General features: G+C 35.7%; 2 protein-coding genes across 4 annotated transcripts in view; both read left to right on the top strand.

The window, feature by feature from the left end:
* Slip1 (SLo interacting protein 1) overlaps positions 1 to 20,211 on the top strand; it is a 144,634-nt gene that overhangs the window by 85,481 nt on the left and 38,942 nt on the right. Inside the window, exons 1-6 of one of the 2 annotated variants that reach the window (XM_064681507.1) lie at positions 13,967 to 14,136; positions 14,333 to 14,866; positions 14,929 to 15,282; positions 15,350 to 16,490; positions 16,555 to 16,742; positions 18,538 to 18,627. In XM_064681507.1, the coding sequence (XP_064537577.1) occupies positions 14,083 to 14,136; positions 14,333 to 14,866; positions 14,929 to 15,282; positions 15,350 to 16,490; positions 16,555 to 16,742; positions 18,538 to 18,627 (2,361 nt within the window). In that variant the 5' untranslated portion in view covers positions 13,967 to 14,082. Of the gene's footprint in view, positions 1 to 13,966; positions 14,137 to 14,332; positions 14,867 to 14,928; positions 15,283 to 15,349; positions 16,491 to 16,554; positions 16,743 to 18,537; positions 18,628 to 20,211 lie in introns of those variants that run through there. The other variant, XM_064681508.1, reaches the window with a different exon arrangement.
* myo (myoglianin) lies at positions 8,505 to 13,791 on the top strand. Of its 2 annotated transcripts, XM_064681525.1 has the most exons (7): positions 8,505 to 8,698; positions 9,578 to 10,061; positions 10,759 to 10,876; positions 10,942 to 11,089; positions 11,207 to 12,397; positions 12,491 to 12,921; positions 12,987 to 13,791. In XM_064681525.1, exons 5-7 carry the CDS (start codon positions 11,209 to 11,211, stop codon positions 13,353 to 13,355), a joined length of 1,989 nt encoding a protein of 662 aa, XP_064537595.1. In that variant the 5' UTR covers positions 8,505 to 8,698; positions 9,578 to 10,061; positions 10,759 to 10,876; positions 10,942 to 11,089; positions 11,207 to 11,208; the 3' UTR covers positions 13,356 to 13,791. The 2 variants fall into 2 exon arrangements, with proteins under 2 accessions (XP_064537595.1, XP_064537596.1); XM_064681526.1 differs by lacking the exons at positions 8,505 to 8,698; positions 10,759 to 10,876 and having other exon boundaries at positions 10,046 to 10,061.

Raw genomic sequence — 20,211 nt, 5'->3', positions numbered from 1 at the left:
AAGTCCAATTCAACATCCAACCCCATCGTGACTGGTTATTCTCTTAACAACAACAACAACGACAGCAACAAACGGGAGTATGCAAATGGGCCATGGACCCAGCCCGTCGAGTGGTAGCAAAGAATGCATACGTAATTAAAGGAATCCATGCTGATTCGCTTTTCTACTGTTTTTCTGCTTTTACACATACACTTTAATAATTAAAAATTGACTGGTATTGAAAACTCGTGTATGGAACAGATACATCAATTGATTTCTTCTCTAACATCAGCCAAGAGTTCTTAACTCTTTTCAAGTTAGTTTCGACTAGGTAGCGCTCCCCATCTTCCCTCAAAACACGCAAGCGTTGTTATAAAAAACAAATACATTTTCAAATAACTAGCCCACTTTGTTTTAATAGTTTGGCTTTAGGGTTTTCTTTGAATGAAATTGAAAATGGTACTGGAAACATTTTTTTGTTGATGCCAATCAGAATGCGGCGGATGTTACGTTTTTTACTTACGATTGTTTTCAATGATGCTTTAAATAGTATAAATAAGTAAATAGGTAAGAAATTGTACATTTTGCGTACAGCTTAAGCAGGAAGCGTGTGGCACGTGCTACTTCTGGTTTTGGTAGAAGAAGATGCAGGCTATCTACTCAGTCAGACACTCCCGACTAGAGCACAAAAGTTGCGGATTAAAGTTTGTCTTTACCCGAAATGGGCATCTAGTAAATATGGCTGGGCCCGAGTGAGTTGTGCTTCGGAGCTGGGCCTCAAGTAGTCAACAGTTCTGATTTTGAACTTATATATTCGGTTCGGCTTGCGCTACTACTTTATTTTGGGTAATCATCGGTATGGATTAGGGTTCGGTTTCGGGTAAGAAATAGATTTAAATTCAATATGAATATGATTTTGTATTGGTATAAAATATATGCCATTCATTGAGGACAGTTTTCGTATCTATCTACATATATAAGACAAATGAAAAGTTTTATTTTACAATGTTGTAATACGTATGACATGTGCACAAATAAATATTGTAAATGGGCAACGAACCGTTTTGAAATGCAGATTCAACAACCGACGCCAGCATCACATTCGATCGCCCTCCCATCAAAGAAACATTTAACATCTCTAAATATTCAGTTATAACATACTACTTACTCTTATTGCCCTAGTTGCACCCTTCTTTCTCTCTTGCGTGTGCTTATCTGCGACATGGACCACGTTCGAATCGCATTAAAACCAACCGAGCGAAATATCAAACTTCGTCAAAGTCTAGAAAATATTATCAGCGGATTAGAATCAAATTTGAGAAATGCCACGCCAAGGCTAGGTGACTAACAAATACCCTTTACCCTGCTTTTAAATGTATATATTACACACTGCGTTATGTTCGATTTTTAAAGCCTCAAAGTGTAGAAACAATCATGTATTCTTAACTTTGCAGAAAACAGAGTTAATTTGCACTATGGAAAATGTATTTATATATTTATTTTTCTGATTGGCTTAAAAGAGAAAAGTATGGATATAGAACAAAAGCAAGCATTTGTCTTTTAACTATTTGGGTGATATTAATTTACATTTGTCTCTATGTCTAAAACTGTTTGTCCTGACTGTCTGCCCAAACCCAAAAATAACCTAAAACCGTAATAGCTAAAAAAGATGCAATTTTCACTTTAGTTACCTTATCTTTTAAAGGTGCATGCTAAATTCCACCCGCAAGTGTGGAAAAATCGTGAAAAACTTTGTATGAAACTTTTTTCTGATCACTCTTTAAATTTATTTTGGGCACCACCGTATAAATATTGGTCAAAGATTTGGTGGGCGAAGTTTCGCGTTCGAATTAATATAATATAATATAGTATAATATAATATAATATAATTATAATATAATATTTAATATAATTTTATTTTTAAAGATTTTAGTGAAATGTCTGAAATGTCATCTGATATGTGTTTCACACTTTTTGTAAAATCCACCCCTTTTGAATGATAAATGCGGATCAGGGGTAGTGAGGACGAAGTTCGAAGTTTCGTCCGATCGGCCTTAAACTTATTTTCACTACATAAAAAAAAATGAATTAGTTTCACGGACGGGAAATGGGTGAATAATTTAGACGTAACAGTTTTAGCACGAAACTTGCCATGAATTAGGACTGTTAATCCCCGATAGTGTGCCTACGACCGAACTTACTTATGATGCTTGTCAAAAATATACTATATGGTATATTATACATAACCGACAGCTTACAGGGTATAAGGCAAAACAGTTGTGATGGATTCCCGACAAAGCAGGGCAAGCACGCATTCGCGTGGCCAAAACTGATACCTCTGCCGAAACCCAAAGATATGCTGAGATATTTTTGAGCTATATATATAGTATAAAAGTTCGGGCAGCGTGCCGAAGCGTATAAGTGCCGAGCGAATGAAAGACCTGCTGAAAATGGGGCATAGGATTAGTGTTCCCCCCTTATATGGCATTGGTAGGCAAATATTTTTCCAGCTCTGCCCCCAAATAGCCCGAGCCTGGCTGCCTGCCTGCCTGATGTGGTAAGCAGAGGTTTGAGACTAATCCTGAAAGCATGTAGCCTGAAAATGCGAGCTGTGATTTACCAAATGGAATGGGTAAGCGTTGGGTTTGAAAACCCAACTGAGTGGAACAAATAGAAAATCAACATTTTCGCCAGTTATTACGATGCAACAAATTTTATATGTATTTTTTTTTTGTTTTTTTTTTTGCTCTTAAAATCATCGCACAAAAACAAATAGGCGGCATGTAATAGTCCAGATTAGGAGATATCCTGTAAAAAGCTTCGCCAAATACACATTTGCTGTAAGCTATTAATATGCATACAAAAACCAAAGCTCTATACAAAAGCAAAAAGTTATAAATTTATTTATTCTGAAATAATATATATCTTATGCAAATTTGTCAGGGTCTTAACACACTTCAATTATGCCATTCTATTGAAGTAAATACTTAAGTTGACACTCGTTTTGGATAAAAAGGTGGATTGTCGGGATAATTATCTGATAAGTGTTTTACACTTTTCGTAAACTCAACCGCTCGTAAGGCAAAGTGCAAGTCAAACATTAAATAAACGAACGTTTACCTTCAGACCGCCGGACTTAAAAAGCGGAATATGTTGATTCCGACGGATCAATTTTAATTTTCCAGTCGGGAACTCCCGACTAGAGGATACCCTGAACCCTCTTCTTCCAACGCCAAATGCAGCTCTAGTTTGCTTCAGTAGTAATAAAGATAAATTAAAAAAAAAAACGTTTCCTTGGCAGGGTTCGAACTCGCAACTAACCACACTACTGGCTGCCGCCTCTACCCAACAGCCACACCAATCACTTTAAAATATTCGTGTATTCTCCAAAATGACAATTGCATTTAAATTGTGGCCTATATTGGTGGTCAGCATATGTAAATTGGTTTATATACTTGATTTATAGCTTTGTGGTGGTAGCGGCGATAGGTACAAAATGAAAGATCCTGATATATATATATACTATTCTAGAAGCAACATATCAAGTTTGGTGACTCTAGCTCTTATTATTTACCCAATTTGCTCAAAAAACATATCGATTTTTATCGATTGCTTGGAAACGGAGTAGGTTATCGATTATCGGAAACAAACTCTTGTTGCGCATACGGAGGGACGGACAGACAGACGGACAGACAGACGGACATGGCTAGATCGACTCGGCTGTTGATGCTGATCAAGAATATATATACTTTATGGGGTCGGAGATGCTTCATTCTGCCTGTTACATACATTTGCACAAATACATTATACCCTTTTTACCCATTTTTAATGGGTTCAGGGTGTACGAATAGTATGTAAACTTCGAAGCTAAGGGAAATACCCGCTAATAATATATAAAGCCAGATAGATTTAGTCTAAATAGTTGAACTACAACAAAAGGTCAACATTTAAATATGGGTTTAAAGTTAGCTTAGCTAAATAAATAAATAATAATAAATTGAAAATAATTTAAATTATAAATGTAAAATGTATCTTAAACAAACCTGTTAGTACATTGTAATCACAGACATAGTATATGGTATGTGCTTGCGTTTGCATACGTATATGTATATGCAACCCTTAACTCCCTCAGGCCCTAAGAAAGGTCATAAATAAACTGAAGAAATCTCAAGAATAATACAAATAAAACCATAATTGCATGTTTTCACACGAGAATCGATATAGCCGCCGCCTTGTCCTTGCACTGGAGGGTTGCACAAAGGCTGCGATGATCTGGACTATTTCTTTGGCAAGGAAAATCGGTTCAGTCGGAGCACGCTGATTTCACCACATGCTGGGTCTGTGCCTGTTCCTGGCCTGTTGCTGTGCCCTGTTAACAGGCAAAGATCTAAATGTTCGATCTGCTCAAAACAATATATCGCATAAAAAACAAATAACAATAAGCAGAAGCCGGGCCAGGGCTTTCTCAAAGCAAGTTTCAGTTCTTTTACTTCCATCCATGTACACTTTGACATATACATACATAACATACATATATGGTATATACCTGTATGTACTATATCGTACTACATATGTAAGTGTGAATATTCTCAATAGCTCTCTGTGGGGTTAGCCTCCGTACACTGAAAGACCCTTGAACTTAGCCATTGTTAGACAAATATCGATATACAAAATGGGCTTAATTAATGCTTAACTTTACGAATACACATTACAGCTACAAAAGAACCAACGTCCAACAACAAAAATAGCGAATACAATTGGAACAGTACGCACAATTATTGATTATCTCAAAAATAGCTAATATATATCCTCAGTTCCCAGTCGGAACTTATCCTGAACTTTTACAAAAAAAAACCGGTTTATTTAAATCCATTTCTCTTTTATTTGACAATAATGTTTTCGCCTGAAATCGGCTTAGACGCCAAATCCAAGCTTCTTCAGAGGAAATTGCGGATAAACAATTTTTGTTTTGTCCGATTTGGCCTCAAACTTAATTCCAAATATCTATGTGAAAATGTCCTGTACGGCTTTCACACCTTTCTTAAAATGCACTCATTACTTTTAAGAAAGAAAAAAAATGATATCGTCCTAAGAGAGATATCAGATATATCTATATCCGGAGCGTGCGAATCCTCCCCAGTACCCCAGTTTTTTGTGTTGAGAGCATTCTTCCCTTTGACCCTAGCTGCCATTGGGTCATCGATAGCTCGTGTGGTCATGTCCACCAAATGGCTAACGATTTAGCCTGTGCTGCGGTTTTTCTGCCGTTCCTCTAGTTCTTCCAACAATCTGTAACAGATTATAAGCATGTTCGGTAGCTTTCGGCCTACAGTGATCATACATACATACACATTACACGTTATGCAGACGGGTCGTCGGGTGGCTTGTCGCTTTTTGGGATCAGCAACAGCCTTTGAAATTTCTACCTTCTAGGGAAGCGATGGTACTTCATGCACTTGCTCCAGGCGCCCTTGTCACTCTTAGGTTCAGTGTTTATATATATGGATTCACCGTATTGTATTGCACCGCAGACTTTACGGCCAACATTGATTAAGGCATTGATTAAGGCGTGAAAGACTGTTCTTTAATACAAAACGCAAACTCTATAATATAAATATACATATATACAATATAATACTTAAGTATTTTATTGCAGGGTCAATCTAACTAACTCTATATATTCCTTCTCTGTCTCCCTTATTTGATTACCGTTTTTGCTCCTAGTCATGCCGTTATACGTAGCTCTAGTTGTACGATAAACTAACAGTTAGTACAAAAATTAAATGTAATTTAGATATTTAGGCAAATTGGACTGGGAAACACAGGTTATTATTTTGTCTAAATATATCCTTATATTTGCAGCTGCGAAAACCAGCGACATGAGAGATAAATTCCCTTCTCCATTTACCCGTTTTACTTATTGACAAGCCACAAACCAAAATCGCACCCACAAGTGCACAACAACAAACGGCACCCAACCAAAAGGGCAAATCAACACACAGACACACACGCACACACACACACACACACACACTGATAAGCAAGCACAAACGCAAGCAAACTCTGTGGTAAAGACTCGGTAACCACATTTGCACATTTCCACAAGTCCAAACATTAACATAAGTGTGTATGTATGTGTATGTACATGTTTACTCTATATTGGGGTGTTCAGGTGTTATTGTAACGTAAATGTATGTTTTTTTTTGTAATATATTTATTTTCAAACGGATTGTGAGATCGTTGTTGCCTTATGCGGCATTTGTGCATTTTCGGTTACATTAAAGCGCCGGGCTTCTGACAGTATTTTAGAAACTTTGTTGAAATTTATGTAAATGAAAATATGTTCAATATTCAATATTTATTAACATATGTATATCCTAGTCAGCCATAGAATATTTTTGTTATATGCGTGTGTTCTTGTAGCCTTCTAGTTTCGTCCAAATGTGAATTGATGGACATGTAAAATAAATCGCAAGTCTCATATGAGTCGAACAGGGTATTAAATCTTCGGCGCCGCAAAGTAAACTGTTTTGTTATCAGCTGCCATAATAACACGATGAACAGACTAACACGTGGTCGGCTGCACCCGAACGGAACGTTTTTACTTCTTTCAATCATACGACGAATTTAACGAAAAACATATTGTGTGTGGTGCGGTTCTTAAACTTGCTATTCTTCGTTATGTGAGTAAACTTACTGACTTATCGAAACTCGTCTAAATTTACTCACTGAACGAAGTTTTCATGAGTGAGTGAGTACAGTGATCAAAATCGGGGCGCATTTTCAAATTAAACTTTTTTTATATATTGTATGCTGCATTTATTCATATGTCTGTTTTAAATTATCATACCATATTCAAAAAAGTTAAATGCATAAAATAAAATGCTTTATTTAATTAGTAGCAAATTATAATTCAATAACAGTAGTTTTCCCGACGATCAATCTTTAGATCTATATAGATTCATTTAAATTTTAGACTTTAATTTAAATTTTTCTTTATGTAAGGCTTTTAAAAAAGCTTTTATACATATGTGCAAATACGTTAACTTCAAAGAAACATATGTACATCGATTTCAATACTCACATTAAAAACGGTTTGGTTATGACAAAATATTGTGCGAAATAATACATTTTCAGATTCCTTTTAAAGAAAATATTAAAAGCAAGTCATTTTGAATTCTGAACGTAAAAACTCGAATCAAGTTTTTTCCTCTCAAAAGGAACAATGTTAAAACCAGTTGGGACATCAAGAAAAACTAACGTTCAGCAAAATGATGAATAGGAGGCCAAAAGTAAGGAATTGATTTTCTCTTTATTTGGATGAGAGTACAATAACTTTGTAATAAGTTTTGCATTGTGCCAAATATTAATATTTTTTTTATTTTCTTCAATGATTTGCTTTATTTGCCTTAATAAGTATTACTGAACCATTTCTGTGTGCTAATTATAACTTTATTTAATTAATATAAACATGATTTAATAACCCAATTAAACTTAGAATAAAAACCTTGGAGGTCCAAAGAACTACTACCTTACTTTTCGATAGAGAAAACGATATATCAAACATTATGCATAAATATTGTTGAATATATTTCATTTATATAAAGTTGGTGTTTCTGTTCATGAGCCTGGTACTTCAGTTTACTGAAAACATAAAATAATTAGAAAAATTGGAATACCTTGAATTGAAAATTGATTTGAAATATTTATTCATTGTAGCTATTTATGCGTTATAACAGGTCGGCCATCTGAAAATAATATATTTGAAGAAAACACAATAATATTTTGTGAATATAAGCAAGATTTGTTAGAGAATATAAACTTCGACAAATGTCGCAATAAACGTAAGACGTATTTTGTGACAAGCAACAACAATCAGAACAAGTAAAATGCTCAAGTAGAGCGAGGTCGACTTGAAGATTCCCTATACTGAAGTATTGGGTTGAATTAACTTATTTATCGTGCGACTTTGATCGTGTCTGTTAGATATTAGAAATGATATATAAACTCAAACTGGGAATAAACAGACAGACAGATAAGAAAATTGAAAGATCGATTTTAACATGGATAAATATATACATCTGTCTGTTGCATATATTTTTGGTGCAGCATTATTATATCCACTTTACGCATTGTGATAGGTACAGGGTATAAAAAGCAGGGCCGGAACCAGGGTCCTTTCTGCGATCGTCACACGAAGCTGCTTTGTGTGTGTGTGTGTTATTTATAAGTTAAAAGCTCAAAAAATCTTGCAAATAACACAACGCCGCCAGAGTTCAATCGTGTGATATTCCAAATGTAATGAGCACGCATGCGGACTACGCGAATTGTGTGTAGTAGTAGAACGTTTACGCTGTGCCCGCCCACCCACACTCAGAGAAATGGGACCTGGTGCCCTGCCCTGCGCTGACCGAACGTGAACGTGAACGTAGCGCACACTCATCCTCAGCCTCAGCGCAACAGCAGCTTCTTGTTTATGTCTGTAAATGCGAATGCGAATGTGGATGCGGATCTGTCAGTTAGTTATATGGCACGGTCAGGCTCTGTTGTGTATATCGCTGTATTCTCATTCGCTGCTGCTGCTGCTGCCACTGTGCTGATCCCTGTTTATGTATTTTTTTGTGTGTTCTGGTAGCCTCAACTCGAAAGCAGCGCGTTGCAATCCAAATCTGTACCGAGTGAAATATAATTGAAACATGTGCGAATACTTTAATTACATGTATGTATGTATGTATGTGCGCGTGCATACTTACAAGGGTATATATGTGAAGACGTACAAATATTTATTTGCGACACACGCACACACTCACATACAAACATATAAACATTTATATATTGATTTATATTTATATACAAAGGCGCTTGCATATATGTATAAAATGTATATATGTATGTATGTATATTTGGTATAAATGTACGTACACACGTACGTAGAGAATCGCAAAGTGTTCAAAATAGAATTCGCGTACATACATTTGTTAGTATGTATGTATGAATGTATGCACATATGTACATACAAATGTTTGTTATCTCAATATTTGTATGCTGGGTGTGTTTTGAGATACGTAATAAATTTATATATTCATGCTTATGAATGTTTGTACTTGTCCATATACATACATATATAAATAAACGCTTGTATATTTATGCATGTATGGATACTTACATATGTATAAATCATTTATAAATTTATATATATGTATATTATATATGAGCGTACATATGTATATGCAAATCTGAATGCATCAAAAGGAATACTGCACTTTAAGCACTGAACTGAAGTTCAAGAGCACAAAAATTGATTATGATGTTTATAAATGGTTTTAATTGAATACAATAGAGTGAGAGTGATCATCAAGAGCTTGTGAGTGAGATTCGCATAAATATGAATCGTTTATGCACACAGTCGCCACACAACAACAAGCATACACACACACGCACACTCAGACGTACCAATGCATATATACATACATATGTATGTATGAATATGTACATATGCATGCACATACTGTATTCCGTATTTCTATATGCATATACTAATTTACATATACACATGTACACCAACACATCGGCAAACATTAAAGAATTGCAATTTCAGAGAATAAACAAGCGCTAAAAACTACAACAACGAACGACATAAGCACAATAAGAAATACCCCAAAGTGCCGACATTTACATACGTACATATGTATATGTGTTGGTGTGTACGTATGTGTCTACATACACAACACGCATACGAATTTATTATCGCACAACGTATTAAATTCGGGAATAAATAAAAGAAGTCGGGTCGGTCGTCTTTTGCCGGTTTAATAATGGTTGATGATTTCGAATGGTTAAGTTTGTGAATACTTTACTTACTCGTAACAATGCATTGGACTTGAAAGCTGAGGACTGAAAAGTCGAGACAGTTACACTTGCATACATATTATACATACATATGTATGTACACATACACATTATACATATGTACATACATACACCTTAAAGTGGACAGTAACAATAACTATAACAGAATATGCTGAGATTGGAACTGTTAACTGATTGTGGCTGCTGATTGTTAAACTTGGATTAAGAATTTTGTGAGTATAAACACATACATACATAGCTAATATTTCTCGGCCTTACTCCTTGCTTACAATTTCGGACATCAATTTCCCCAACCCCATTTTCCGCCTATTGAATTCCACATAGAATTTTATAACTTACATAGATACATATTTGAAAATGAGCTACCATAGAATAAATAATCGAAACCTCTTTCAAAATTCTACATAAAGAATTAAGAAAAAAATTAAAAAAGTTTCTCAACAATAACCGATTAGGCCGATTTCAACCTACTTGTATATAATTGTTAACTAACTTTATTGGGCAAAAGCTTCAAAGCTGAGAAAACAGATTGCAAAATTATTTAGTCCCTAGTATTTAATTAAATTATTTAAAAGAATACTTCATACGTATACTCAATATGCAAAGTAATTAATTAGTATAATGACATCATTGGTAATAAATCTTTTCCGTCGTCTAATCGACAAGAATATATCCAGTTTACAGGCGTAATATAATTATATTTGTGTTATACAAGTGTTATACTTCGAGGTGTACAATAAGGAAGAGGAGTATATACTACTAATAGAAATCGAATTCACAAATACATATGGACATCTGTGTATACATTTATATATAAATATTCAAAATTTAAAAAAAAAAAAATTCTGTAATAAATATATTTCATTTTTAATATATTATTTGTTTATTTATTTTTTTTTTGTTAAATAGTCGACAATATAAATTAGAAATAAAAGAATTAAATTCTAGCGAAAGAGAAAAGTTTCTAATAACAACACCAACACCGGTCAGCTACTATACCCTATGCTTTTCCAATAATGCTTATAAGGTATTTATGATGAGAATGAATATCGATATTATTTGCCAATATATTTTGTACTTATTGGATTCAAGGTCAACGGACTCCCAGCCGGCAAAAGGCAAAAGGCAAATGGCAAATATCCGTATATAGTTTGTGTTTGGGTCAGAGAGAGATGACATCCTCGCCCCTTAATATACTATATTGGATAACTTTCGGATACCATTTTTACAAATTTTATAGGTACGCAATGTGATTGGCATTAGTGTTAACAACAAATATCATGTGCTTCGGGCTACCGAAGATATGTGTACATATAATCTTACATACATCACATTTTTTTTTTTTTTTTTTTGTTAGGTATGAATACAACACAGTTTGCATCGAAAAACAATAATACTATGGCTTCGCTTGAAGAAGCTACAAAATTAACCAAACATCAAAGAGTCCATCAATTGGCCAAATTGTATGGCTGTTCAAAATCCATCGATCGTTTAATGTCCATTGATGACTCTGATTCGGACTCGGATTTCCGAAGTTCGTTAGTGAATATATCTGCGAAAATTCCTTTCCATAGCGCGTGCTGCCATTGCAGTAGTAAACCCAGACGAATACAGATGAAATCCAGGAGCTGGCGTTTCCGTTTCTTAGTCGCCCGATATGCGACTATAGTTATATTCTCGATGGTCATTCTTTTGGCATCTGCCCAGGAGGAGGTGAACAACAATAAAAAAGCATCGAGAGGCGATGATAAGCCCCTTACACTGAACGAAAGCAGCCGCAGCCCTTTGAGTTCGTCCTCTCACACAGCCGTTCCTAATGAAAACACCATCGTATCGGAACCCGAACCCGAGCCCGAACCCGAAACCGAAACAATTCCAAACAAAGGTCAGAGCCGACGACGAACCAACAAGGGACTAGAAATGCCAGCCGGTCTGCTTTCTGGGGGGGGGACAACACAAGGCTTTAGCATGATCAGAAATAGTTTAATAAGTGGAGATAGTGTGCTGCAGCGTCAATTGAGGGAAAAGGCCAAACAGGATAGTTTGGAATCAATTAAGATGCACATACTGATGCGTTTGAATTTGAAAAAACTACCAAATATAACAAAGCCAATATTGGTGCCACAAACTATATTGGAAAAATTCTATAAAAACTACAATGCATCGCTTTCAAATTCGTTGCGGGATCATAACAATAAACCACATTCAGATTCAGATTCCCGAACAGGACTATATGTGCCTGAGGAAATTGTGACAGAATCATCGGAGAATGTTACGAAAAACATTTACAATTCGGAACATACAACATCAGCAAACCATTCATCCTCCAGCCAGAACTCATCCCCAGAAATGCAGGCTGATGATCCCAATAATTTTAAGGAATTTCAATTTATTTACAATCTTGGATTTGATGAACATCAAAACGTTGCTAATCATAAATCCACTGACTTTAGAACCAACGATGATGATGATCACGATAATGATGATGATGATGTTGAATATGAAAGTATTCTTTCACACATAAGCAGCATTTATATATTTCCAGAACGTAAGTTGATTATTCCATATATTCCAACCAAAATATATAAAAAATCGATATCCAATTCTAATTTAATTTTGATTTTCTCTATTATCTCTAAAGAGCCTCACGTGCGACATAATCGCAAATCAGAGCTTCTTCGTTTCAAGTTCAATACTGGATACTCGGACATATCTCACGTAACGCTTCATTTATATTTGCGAGGATTGGAATGGATAAGTGAACATCAGCCAAAGATCATTGAAGAGATTGCCAATTATCAGAACAAGGACATTGTCGTGGCACTGCATCGGGCCATACGTCGTTCAAATAGCACGAGCTATACACACAAGGCGAAAATCTTTGAGTTCCGTCACAAAATTCCATCAGGTCTCGGGCAATGGGTAAACGTGGATCTCAAGCCCCTGTTCGGCAACGAATATGACCGAATGGGCCCGAATCCAAATCAACTGCAAGAGATTTTCATAAAAGGCGTCGAGCCCTGGATGAGGCCTTTGGTGGTAACGACAGACAGTACTTCCAAAAATCCATTGGTACTATAATTCTTATATACATACATACATTTATTAATTGACTTTTTTGCTTGTTCTATTGGTAGACAGTTCACATTGAGATTGGCTCCCGAAAAAAGCATCGACGAAAAAGGAGCGTTTACCTGGATTGCATTGAGAGCGATCACGAATTGCGCTGTTGTCGATATCCTCTAAAGGTCAACTTCACGAGCTTCGGATGGCATTTTGTGGTCGCGCCCGATTCATTTGATGCATACTTTTGCAGTGGCGAGTGCCGAGTTGGGTATTTAGAGCAATATCCTCATACACATTTGGCCGCATTGACAACATCGGCGACCCCGTGTTGTTCGCCAACCAAAATGAGTTCCTTAAGCTTATTGTATTTTGATGAAAGCCACAATTTAGTGTTGAGTGTTATACCAAATATGTCCGTTGAGGGATGCAGCTGTTCCTAGCCGTCAAATTCAAATACATACATACATACATATATACATACTGAGCAAGATATTAAGAAAAGCGTTTAGATATTAATATAACATAATAAAATAGGATAAGTACATACCATACATACATACATACATACATACACATACAAATATTTGCACTCACATGCATACATACATAAATACATACATACGTTAAAGTACCTGTAACATGTTTGAGCATTGCACGAACGTACATACATGCATATGTAATGTTAATGCAACATTTACATAAATCTATATTTGGCTTATCATTGTTTTTTCGGTTACAAAGTAAACCAAATTTAAATGTAAGTAACTGCAAGTGCAGCGTTCGCTGTTAAGTTTATTGTCCATGTATATATATTTTCTAATAACATTGTCATTCACCACGAACAAGCGAATAAATTAATCATTTCAGATTTTGCAATACTAGAAGTGATTTCTCAAGGGACCAGCCCATACACAAGAGTAATAACAATTAGTAAGGAACATAAGCGCGACTCGTATATTTGCTTATTTTCCGCTTTTAGTAATTGAACCATTTAAAAAATACCAAATAATCGATAATACTGAGATTATTACCATATTCATACTTTGGTCACACAGTCGCGGCGAATTTGTCGATGGTAAACGATGTCTGTATTTGTTCTCTTGTTGTGTGGGTGTGGATTCATTTCACGGAATAAAAATTAATAGAACTATGTAATTTATTATCAAAATGTGCTCAAATAACTGTGTTGGTGTTGTTGAGTTCGATTATGTTGTACTAAAGGTGAGTTCAAGTTGCATCTGCACTAAGAATTATTTCCAAACATAGCTGATACACATATGCACACATACACACTAAAATGGGCAATAATTTGTGTAATAGTGTGCTGCAATGCAAGCTTGTTCACTTTCGCCGCGATTGTTTTGATTCTAAATACTGGATTAGAATACAATTTCATGAATAAATTAATTTATTACAGCTAAATGGTAGCGACATTACATCATTGTCAAGTTATGAAGCGGTTCAAATGTTCCTTCAAGCTAAAGAAACCCTAGTAGTTGAATTATGCCGAAAGAAAAATCCAATAAGTCCGTCAAACTCGAACGACGACATCGATTCTTCGATAGATGCCGTTTATCAGGAGGAGGAGGATGATATCTGTGCTAAAACAAAAAGTGTTCAAATACCAGATGCCAGTGCAAACAGTGCCACCGAAAATGATAACTCCACCAATCCTTTGCCACCGTCAGCTAAAAATCAAATCATATTAACTTTGCGCACCTTTCGAAATGTTGAGCATACCGAGCATACCCCCACTGTTGATGTTGAGCCCTCAGCATTATCAAAGGAGACACAAACGTGTGAAACGTTTGTTGAAGTAAATAAAACTAATAAAAGGGTTATGGTGGGGCATCGCGATCAAAATAAAGATATTGTCCAAACTATCGATCATTTTATCGAGCAAGAGCATCATCTCTTTGAGCAGTGTTTGGAACCAGATATCGACATCGAGGTAAGGCTATATATATCACATATTTAAAATAAAATAAAAATGCAATTGTTTTATATTTGCAGGAAGTAACGCTCGTTAAGAGAGACTCAACTAATGATCAAATAGGACTCAGTGTTTCCTGCAATGGCTTCTATAGTAACAGATATAGCGAAGAAAGTATTGTTAAGTCTGTGATATGCAACGAAAACATTAACACAGACTCGAAGGCACCAACAGATGATGTGGATTCCTGTGAGAATGTTTTCATAAGTGATATTCAACCAGAGAGTGTTGCAGCGAGGGATGGTCGGCTAAGGCGTGGTGATCACATTCTTCGCATCAACGGCATGGACATCAAAAGTAAAAAACACGCTGAAACACAAATAGCCGAGAATAATATGGCTGTTACGTTGCTTGTCAGTCGACTCTTATATCCCGTAAGTATACAAATAAATCTACACACATGGTCATCAACAGCTTAATCAGTTGCTCTTTTATATAAAGGACGACGACGACGACGACGATGATGATGACGAGGATGAAGATGAGGATGATGACGATGATATGGATAGTAACTTTGAATATGCTAACAGCTTCCTTTCTGATTACACAAATGTTGTTGACAAATTGGACAAAGTTCTTTTATCACAACGGCAGTCAATAAATGCCGTTAACAATCTAATAACTGAGCCATCTGCAAAATCTATTAAAATACCATCAGCCCCCAACGGTTCGGAAGCAAATATAGAAATGAGTAAAATTAAGAGTCAAACACATACTACTTCCACAGACAAGAACTTCATTGAGAAGCCAAGAATGGCGAGTCACTCAAAGTTCGAGTTAGATAGCAATGCTGCGAGCCAAGAAATAGCATTGAAACAATTAGTAGATAAAAGCCTGCCAAATACAACGAAAAGTCCAACTATCGCGAAAACTAAACAATATGATTATGATGATTGCGAGCATATTTATGAAACAATTCCCGAGGATTCCGAAACTGAGCCACTTTACTGCTCACCATATCAAAGCTCAAACTATATGACCGCAATGGGATCTTGCTCATCACCAATGATGGCCGAATCAGATGTTTTAGAAATGCAGCAGCAAACACAACGAGTTGCCCAATGGTTGGGCATTAAGTCGCAGATCAGCCCAAGATCAGTACACACACTGGCTGCTGGCCGTCCAAGCTTGTACCATAAACAGCAGCAGCAGCAGCATCGAATATCATCGAATCGCGTATATACACTGCGCAGTGCTATAACAAATACGAGTGGATCAAGTAGTAGTGGTGGGGCTGGATATAGTGCATGCGGCCATAATAATGTTGAAAAAGAGAATAAAAGCATGAATCAAGAAGAAGTTGACAACTCTTCAAGTGCCTATAATACAGGTGGCTCCAATAACAGTGCTTCCCCCCGCCAAAATGCCTCAAATCTAGACAATGAAACTATTGCCACAGCTGCCAACAATCCGATAATCGCCGCTAACTCCTATCAATGCAACGCGCAACCCATTTTAGTGCAATCACAGTCATCAAAAGATGCGTTCTTAAAAACTCCGGTAACTAGCATGCTTATGCTGCCATTCGGAAAGACCGGACGCATATTATGTTCCAACCCCACCCAAAATAGTGGTCCTGGCGGTAAGTTACAAAATTGATTTGGCTAAGCATCGCACAATAATTACAATTACATCTCATCTATTAGAAAACACCACTCTAAATAAATCATCTACAGACGAGATGAACCCTTTCGCACTCAACGCATCAGCACCAGCAAAAACAGACTCTAAAATAATGCGACCCAAGCCCATACCAACAGAAGAACATCAAAGCCAATGCCCTCAATTCAATGCGCCCAATCTGAGCCGTTATCACTTTGTTAGCAGTCAAGAGGTAAATTTTGTTCATGGATATATTTATTTCATTTTGATATGCATTAACAAATACCTGCGTCAAAAGCTTACATACATCTCTATATATATATATATGTATATGTATATTGTACTTTTCCACATGCAGAGAGTATTCAAATATTCAAACGAATAGTGTCATACCTAGAATGAGTCATCTCCCGCCCCATCAATAGATATATAGATTCTTAATAAGTACCAATAGTAATGACCGTTCGTCTCTTTGTTCCTAGAGATTTGATCATTTGAACGTAGGCATTGTCCTATGGTCCGTTTCATACCATCGATAACTTGATATCGAACCTCTGTTTAAGAGCCCCGAATTGCGTATGCAGACTCTCAAATAGTATGTATATATACCCTCTCTCTCTGTCCTTTAGTAGGTATTAGGTTCAGGGTATACCCCTGTCGGGCACTGCCCACAAGAGCACTTTTACATGTTTGATAAATTCGAAATTCTGATATGATAAGTCAGCTAGTATTAGGAGCGTTAAACATCGGCATCCCGAAGAAATCTGTGCTTTGTTGTTTTAATTGTGAACTTAGTAGAAAATGGAGACACGCATGTTCTAAGTACTAAGCCTAAGCGGAACCGCTAAATTTTAAATGACTATTTGCCGAAACAAACAAACAAGCATAATAACAATAAACAACCCATTTAGGTCGCTAATCAGACAGTTTCAGTACCAAAGCCAAGTTCTATTCTTGTAACAACGGAAAATACTACAGAGGAGATTCCTATGGTATGGAAGGTAAAACGACGTCCAGATGGAACTCGGTATATTGTAAAGCGGCCAGTACGTAACAATGTCAGCATGGGAATTCGAAAAAGCATTCGCAATAATGAAATAACCACAACAGAGGATGATACAATATCAGAGGTTAAAATCGGACGTTACTGGACTAAGGAAGAACGCAAACGGCACATAGAACGAGCTCGTGAACGGCGGCATCATCAACAATTGCTTCATCAACAACAATTTCCAGCACAATAACTACTAGCTTTAGCTTTACAGAACCTTCAACCTGTAGAATAAATTTACTTTATATTATGCTATATGTGTATACGTATCCAAAATGCCAGGTTTCAAAAGCGTCAAAGTAATATAGAGTAATATCTAAACATCTGACAGACTGCAGCTTGGATGCGATATAAAACGTATTATTAGTATACATAAGTAGATTATTGAAATTAAACCAAAAATCCAAATAATTAAACAGTTTTAAAGCACGATGTACATGACTTTTCAAAAGTCATTAAGTCAAAATCAAAATAATATGACAAACTGCAAACCGCAAACATGGCGTTCAATATAAACACTATTCTCCTACATTTGTATGTATATTAATTGATTTATTAGTCACTACAGTAAAATATGTTGACAGTAAACTAGTTCTTAAACATATATATTAAAGCTTCTCCAGTGTTGAAGTAATTTTTAAAGAGCGCTCCATTTTAATTGTATTACAAACAACTTAAACCTAACAAACCGATTCCTTTAAACATTAGTACACCCACATAGCTATTAGCCGTAATGTACATAATAATATAATATAATATATCTGATAATTCGTAAAATACTAATTTTGTATAGTCCTTTTTAGAAATATGGCTATTTGTTATACCCTTGCAGAGAGTATTATAATTGCATTACGAAATAAAGAGAGCGATAAAGTCGAATCATGTCGATATTTTGTTATTTTGGTGACTTCTGATAATATTTCGCTTTCATCATACTTTTGTAGAGTCTATTATAATTTTGCTCTCTCTTTTTCAGATCAGCATCAACAGCCAAGTTGATTTTACCATATCCGTGTGTCCGTTTTTATGCGAATATATCATAAAGCTGCTATGGGAACGAAAGAAAGTAAGTTAAAATGAGTAAGTATATTATTATATATTTTCACCAAACTGAGCATTAACGAGCTTTACTATTCTTACATATCTGCAAAAGAGAAATCTATAAAAGGGTATTAAATCTTCTATCTATCTATTTGAATTTGTCTCTGTTCAGTTTTTTCATATAATTCGAATTGCTTTGTTCCCGCCCAATACTGTAAAGAAGTGTTCAACACTGAATTGAAACAGTGGTTCAGCTCGCGTAGGAACTAGCAGTTCCATAGACCTTTTGAATGAACTATATGAGGTTGGCTTGCAGTTAAATAATTTTCTATTGCTTTGCCCATATTAAAAGACGAAATTAAGAATCAATTGAATGCAGACAGTATTTATATAATTAGTACAGTACAGTACAAATATAAATAAATGCATTTAAAATTAGGTATTTCAGCTCCGGAACCAAGTTCCAAATATGGACGCCTAGTTACCTACCGTTGCTAATTTGACGAACGCACAAACTGCTGGTTCGACGTGAATGGTTGGTTTCGATAATCACTTTCATCGATGTTGGCAGCTGATCGTGCATGGCTTTGCACTAACAAATGTAGACACATATGTATATTTTTGGTTCCATTTTAAAACTCACTATATTTTCCGCAGCAAGTACAAAGCCAAACACCTTTGTTATTTCAATTTTTAGCACCCTCCATAGAGCAGTGTGTAAACATGTTGTGCAGTGTAGTGCAGTATGGTAATAATTTGAGTAAGCATGTGCTTCAAATTGTTGTCAATGTATTAAAATGCAGTGAATTGCAAACAAATGTTAAAGTGTGCGCCTCAACATATTGCGGGTATCGGGTTAATGTATTGTACATATGTATGTACAGCATGTTTTAACATTTGTGTAAGCGTGCGCCAAATATATGTATTTTGCCATTGTATCTATGTGTATGACCACACAACAGTCTGTTATGTGCTCTGTTAATTTTTCATACTGTAAGAAATGCTGTATCTTTAACATTCATTGCATGTTAAAATTATATGTTAATGTGTGAAGCCGGCAATGATTTTATAGCCGGCCAAGTAAAAATTAAAATTGTTTTGATTGAAACATAAAAAAGTATACCGAAGACTAAACTGTTTGTTAATAATCAAAAGCAAAAGTATGTACATAAGTTGTTGACACTAATTTGACTGTGTATTAAATATCCTGTACATTACAAAAGGCGAGGCGTGGCTGCGATCCTACTGCAGGAATGTGTGTAGTTATGCAGATATGTATGTATTTATGTACGAAAATGTATGTGTGCTGTGTATATATGTATATATATACATAAATTATTGAATTGACATTCTAAACATTTTCATGTACTACGCGCATTCGAATTTTGTACCAAATGTCACATAAATTGGAAAATAGTACCTTAATATTACATACACATTTCAGTAAGGATATGTAGCCTATGTGCGTTGGTGGGGTTTCTACATACGTAGAGAAAGAAAAGCTAAGAGAGGTTATAGGGTGAGTGACACAAGGTTTAGTGTAAGTTAGGGGTTGTTGCGAGAAAGAGAGAACGCCGATAAATGTATGTGCATATGTTCTACGCATATA

Source organism: Drosophila montana, unplaced genomic scaffold (genome assembly GCF_035044405.1).
Source record: "Drosophila montana isolate Dmon_TW-CO22-7 unplaced genomic scaffold, ASM3504440v1 contig_2397_1, whole genome shotgun sequence".
NCBI lineage: Eukaryota > Metazoa > Arthropoda > Insecta > Diptera > Drosophilidae > Drosophila > Drosophila montana.
The sequence above is the reverse complement of the archived record's forward strand: the minus strand, read 5'-3'. Positions and strand labels throughout refer to the sequence as shown.